Source organism: Cryptomeria japonica, chromosome 4 (assembly GCF_030272615.1).
Source record: "Cryptomeria japonica chromosome 4, Sugi_1.0, whole genome shotgun sequence".
In the NCBI taxonomy this organism is placed as follows: Eukaryota; Viridiplantae; Streptophyta; class Pinopsida; order Cupressales; family Cupressaceae; genus Cryptomeria; species Cryptomeria japonica.
In genome coordinates, this window is record NC_081408.1 from 220,814,099 (window position 1) to 220,819,902 (window position 5,804).

The 5,804-nt window shown below is 37.5% G+C and overlaps 1 protein-coding gene across 5 annotated transcripts; it reads right to left on the reverse strand.

Annotated features, from left to right (window-relative positions):
• On the reverse strand, positions 1–4,779 carry LOC131069756 (F-box/LRR-repeat protein At3g26922). 5 transcript variants are annotated; one of them, XR_009112213.2, is made up of 4 exons: positions 3,593–4,778; positions 3,428–3,517; positions 650–735; positions 229–367 (listed from the first exon to the last, which is right to left on the reverse strand). XR_009112213.2 is itself a non-coding variant. In XM_058005300.2 (3 exons), the coding sequence occupies exons 1-3, from the start codon at positions 4,535–4,537 to the stop codon at positions 230–232; spliced, it is 1,173 nt and encodes a 390-aa protein (XP_057861283.2). In that variant the 5' UTR covers positions 4,538–4,779; the 3' UTR covers positions 1–229. The 5 variants fall into 5 exon arrangements, 3 of the variants coding, with proteins under 3 accessions (XP_057861283.2, XP_057861284.2, XP_057861282.2); XR_009112212.2 differs by having other exon boundaries at positions 266–367; positions 622–735; XM_058005300.2 differs by lacking the exon at positions 650–735 and having other exon boundaries at positions 1–367; positions 3,593–4,779.
• Between the last annotated feature and the right edge of the window lie 1,025 nt (positions 4,780–5,804).

The window sequence follows — 5,804 nt, forward strand, 5'->3', positions numbered from 1 at the left end:
TTAAAAAAAGTGAGAGACATTAAAGATTACTTAAACAACAGAGATCCAGAAACATACACCATACCTGCGGTAGTTTGAGATAGACTGCCTTTGCATTTTCTGTTCAGGATGATTCTTGATATTAGAAGCCTGTTAATGTGAATTGCTTGTATACTTTTAATTTTAGAATTGGGAAAAAAGGATATAATCTACTTTAAACTGCAGTTGATATTTTACATATAACTTTTACTCATGGTTGCATGGGTACTCGTACCCAACCCCTGGGTACTTGTACCGGAGACTCGGACGCATATCCCACACCGGAAACTTGGTTGGAAACATCTCCATAGAGTGGAGACTTCCCGCTAACGTATCCGCCCGTCTCCCACTGTCTCCAAGCCAAACAAAAAAAAAAGGAAACCCTAAAATGTTAAAAAAAAAAGGCAACAAAATAATCAAAATGCAGTACAAACGGAAAAAAAAAACACTAGAAACAAATGCAGTTCACAAGGATTTCTTAAAACGTTGCAACAGCCATTACAAAATTATTATTATATTTAATGTTCAATGTCATTATATTTTCAGAATTTCTATAAATTATTAAATTATATTTAAAAGAAATTGGCGTCTCCAAGTACCCACGTCTCCTATTTTTTTTAAATAGCCGTACCGGTACCAGCACCAGTCTCCAAAGTCTCCAAATACCCCCGTACCCGTGCAACCGTGCTTTTACTCCTATGGATCAATTTCTGTCTTCTGTGGACATCAATACATACATTAAATTAAATTGGCAGTGACGCTCTAAGTTGCAATGGGCACGCTGATAAAGACTTGTAAGGGAGGGCAACTCTCAATTACTTAAAAAATATTATTCACTAAAAATATCAGCTTACATGTATTTGCAGTCAACTAAGCTAAAAATTGAGTTCCATTAACACATTTTGAATTAAAAAGACAGAAATTTCCGAAGTCCATAATAACTAATATCACTGATTCCTTGATTTCTGGATTTGACTGTATGTACCTTTGAAACATCGACATTCCAGATCAAACATCATGATTCATAATCAAGATAAGATAACTAGAAAAGGAAAAAAGCATTCTGAACTGCCCCTTACCCCTTCTAGTCTGTACATGCTAGAAAAAAAATCGACCATATTTTATACACCTACATATTATTTAGTAAAAACCAGAAATTAAATGCCTAGCCAATTAGCTGTAAAAGGGTTCGCTGTACCACTCTATGTAAAAAGGGACTCATGTCACAATTTTTAAGTCTCTCCATACTGAGAAATTGATAAAGTTTGTAAACTAAGAAGATAAAATCAAATCGCAACACACAAACCAGCAAGTAGAGACACAGTATATCACAAATAAGGCTTTATAGATGGCTAGCTGATTGGGGGGAATGAATAAGATTGTAGTTATAATTGTGAAATTGTTATTGGGTGTTTTAACCATTAAGAAACATGCAGTAAGCACATTTCGAATCAATAACAAATTATTTGCAGGGGAGAAAACACGGAGGAAGCATATGTTTGCTTTCCAACCCCAAATCACAGGGATACTCTATTGGAATCCCAAGCGCCTGCAACAATCAGCTTCTCACTCTCACGGTCATTGTCCAGTGCTCCCTACTGCTTCATGGAAAAAGAAATGCTCACCCCTCATTCACCTCTTGCTCTGCCGCCACTTTATAGCACATGAAGTTCACAATACAACACTGCTGATGGGCAAAGGCAAGTGTGGTAGAGAATGGGAGAAACAACCTTAACCCCAGGGCTTAAATTTGAGGGTTAAGCAAATTTTTTGTGACAGTTAACCATTAAAAGTTTCCCTTGACATAGTCTTCCTAAATTTTATTGTAATTTATGACAAAAATGTTGAAGTACAGCAATACAGCCATTAAATTTAGGCCTTCCTGGTACAACACACCTTGTAAGTACATGAATGTGAGTGGTTCCCTTAAGCTTGTGTGAACATGAATCCCAGACATAACAAACCAAAATCCAACAAAAAAAAATGTCCCTTCGGATAAGAATTATAAGCCATAATATTCAGTTAAAAAAAGTTGCAGTATGCAGGTCACCATGACCACAAATCTTAAGTTTCAGGCACCACCTGTTCCTCTCGAAACATACCAAATTGGAGGTACTGGATGAGAAAACAGTGTAATAATGTGAGGCAGTAGGACTCATCCCTGCTCAGAATATGAGAATTTGGGAGGTTTGGGCGAGAGTTGTCATTGGATATCACAGATAAATCTAAAAGTATCATAAAAATTATTGAGTCAATTCCTCTTGGGGTAGAGACACATTTGTTATCTGTGTTCATTTTTTTAGAAAGAGACCTCCTGTGTACACTGTAACATTCATTTAACTTATTTATCCTTCTACTGACATGATATGAAAAGACAGGTCTAATATTAGAACCTTCTGCAAAAATCCTAAATAATACGAAGCACTGGAGCAAAGCGGAGCTTAAAACCTATTAAAAAAATTGGCACATCAAATTATAAAAAATTTATTAACGCTAAAGGAGGGTTTTTGAGAAGGGCCAACCCCTTTTACAAAGATGAATAGAGATACAGTGATGAAGGCCCACTATGAAAAGACAGGTCTAATATTAGAACCTTCTGCAAAAATCCTAAATAATACGAAGCACTGAAGAGCAAAGCGGAGCTTAAAACCTATTAAAAAAATTGGCACATCAAATTATAAAAAATTTATTTACGCTGAAGGAGGGTTCTTGAGAAGGGCCAACCCCTTTTACAAAGATGAATAGAGATACAGTGATGAAGGCCTACAAACAGCAATGAAACAACCACATGGACCAACAGCACTAAGGCGGTAAACCAACAGCTATGATTCCAAAACTAACAGTTTAAAGTCAACCAAAGACACCAGCAAACACCGAGCTAGTTGGACAGCATGAAGCCATGGTGCTCCAAAGAACTCTTAACACAAACAGCTGCCCTGCTCACTGAACCATTGAAGCAGGATTCATTCCTAATCATTCTTCCTTTTTTTATTTCCGATCCTATATCAGAAGATAACTGAGTGTGTCTTGTAGACTTCATGCCAGAGTAATCTCTTGAGCTTGAATTCATTGAAAACTGTATATTGTTGTTAGATATAGTTCTTTATCATTTAATATTGCACTACCCATGCCAGTGATAAAAATTGTAACCTTCATGTATTTCATATAGGTTGTGCATTTCCATACAAATTACATCCAGCAGTTCTCTGTTATTTGATATTCTTATCTCTGCTTCATGAGACGCCTTATCTAAACAAAGCACTTGATCTATGAACATCTGGTTGTGAATATTTTTGGGGCAGTGAGGTAGAATGACACTCATAACTTTCAAAGATGGAGTATATGAGAGAAGGAAAGCCAGGAAAGCTATTTCATTTTGACTCATCTCTGACGATATTTCTATATATACCTTCTTCAGATTTGGAAACTTTGTGTGGGCTAACAACTTCTGCGCTGCCACATCTTGCCTCGGTACAACCATCTTCCCAACTGTCATGTCCTGAGGTTTTAAAAAAGTGCGGGTTATTTATACTAAATCAAAATGTCCATAACTAAAAAAAAAGAAATTACTAACCTCGAAGAAGATGGCTGTTAATTTCAGTTCCTCAAGATCAGGAAAACTGCCAACTAGGGTAAGAAAAGGGGGATGTGAAATCTCTGGGTATGCCATAAAGGATAATGTTTTTAAAAACTTCACAGTACAAACTCCTCCAAATGACCCAAAACCTGAAGCAGTTACATTTTGTAGAAACACACAAAAATTTAGCTGCATTTTAAATAGACTGTCACAATCCTCAACTTCGAGTTTGACCAGTCGAGGACAGTCTGCTGTCAATGATTCTATGGAATAGCAACCTCTCAATTTCAAGCTATCAAGATCTGGAGCCCTAATTCTTAAATTTTCTAACTGAAAACAGGCTTCCAGCACCAATTTCTGAAGATTCGGGCATAATGCTATGAGCTGTTGAAGCTTGTCATCAGTCAAATTATAAATATTAGAAAAAGAGCATGTTTTAAGGGACAAGAAACCCCCAAAGTCAGTGGGTATTTCTGAAAACGTAAAACCTCCAAGCTCCAAATCCGCGAGGGAGTGACAATCAAAAAGAGAAGGTGGTATATGGATCTCCATTGTGGTAAAGTCGATAATAAGCCCCAAATGTTTAACTCCTTTAACAGCTGCACAGTCAATCCATTCTGCAATATTCTCAAGATTAACTCTGCTCAATGGATGCCCAAAATAAATCCTAAAACTTTCGAGCTCGGCAGAATGGCGGAGAAGAATATCATCAACTGTATGTTTTAGGTATCCTAAGCATTCACTTCGCACTCTGTCTGGATGATTCGCTGATTCAAAAAAGTCACGAGAGAAATGGAGACAGGGAATATGCTTCCAGAGGTGTCGCCATCTAGTGGAGAGGACGGAGGAGCGAATGGCGTCTTTTAAAGGAAGGAGAGAGAGAATGTTGCAGCACAACAAATTGTCAGGTAAGTCGCTTAACCTATCAATTGGCATCCCCATTGCATCTGATTCAACTTAATTCAAAAGCCTTCTTACCTCTAATGTTATAGAGCAGCGTAGATTGCAGATGTTCTTGCCACGGCCCTCATTGATGAAATTGCTAAAGGATTAGAAATCGCCCAATGATGGAAAAAGGCCAAGAACAGTCCGAAAACAAAACTCTTCCCAGAAACTCGATTGCAAACTCTTTACACTCTTGGCGATATAGGGGAAAGAACGGAGGTACCTGAGATAGCTGACCTATCTCAGTTGTTGATTTAATATTTACATTTTTGTTAATTTAATGTCTAATTTTTTGATAATATTATAGTGTGATTTTGAAGTTGTTATTGTTAAAGGAATCAATTATGTGATTCCACATTAGTTCTACAAATATGGGTCTTTCTTTTGTACAACTATTGATCTCACATTTTTCTTGGGCACTCGCTATTCTCCACATAAAATGGCATGGCCATGGCATGTGGGAGATTACATGACGTGATATGGTAGGCCCACGGAGAAGAGGCACGGGGTGCCGACAGCAAGAAAACGGCGAACACAGCAATGACCATCGGTATGCGAGTTTCTGGCAAGGTCAATGAACGGCGACGTAAAACAATTTTGATTTTTTTTTTAAAATAGCAAAAAAAAAATTGGAATTCGTGAATGGGCTAACGAAAAGCCACGATCAAAAGAGTCGGTTTGCATGTATTCCAGCTGGTTAGGGATTACTTGCAGAATGAAGCTTTTAGCTCGGAGTTGTTGGTGGTCGGAGACTCTTTAGACAGTCGGAGTTGGCAAATTTCTTTCCACGCAATTACAGATTCTTTTTGAATTTTTGCAATCTTTAGACATGTGAGAATTTCATAATTTTATTTTTTGTAAATGTGTTGGCTTGGCTAGCTTTATGGAATTAAGCAATTGTTTTGTGTCGTTCACGGTGCAGGGAAGCAAAGGTGGCCACGAGGTTTTGGAGGCGTCGTCGTCGAGGTTTTGAAGCAAGCTCAAGCTCATTCAAGGTATGTATATTTTCCAATATTTGTTGCCATTTTGTCATGCTGGTAGGAACTGTGGAAGAGGATTGTTTGTCGACGCATTTTAAGCAAACCCTAGGGTCGTAATAAATTATTATATATGAACTAGGGTTTGGCCATTATGTGTCTCTGTTTTACGTGCATTTGCACCACCCGTTGGGATTGTGAATGCTAAAGAATATGAAAAAAATTTCAGTGTGTAGTATTCAGTGTGGGTTGTTAAAAATCATGAGGGTTTTTGTAATGTTTGAAAT

Bases quoted from the DNA above. Each gene is read 5' to 3' on its own strand.
- LOC131069756 (XM_058005299.2), bottom strand. From the start codon at position 4,537: ATGGGGATGCCAATTGATAGGTTAAGCGACTTACCTGACAATTTGTTG. The intron at 3,518-3,592 runs GTTAGTAATTTC...TTAAAACCTCAG, and splicing joins TAACAGCCATCTTCTTCGAG to GACATGACAGTTGGGAAGAT.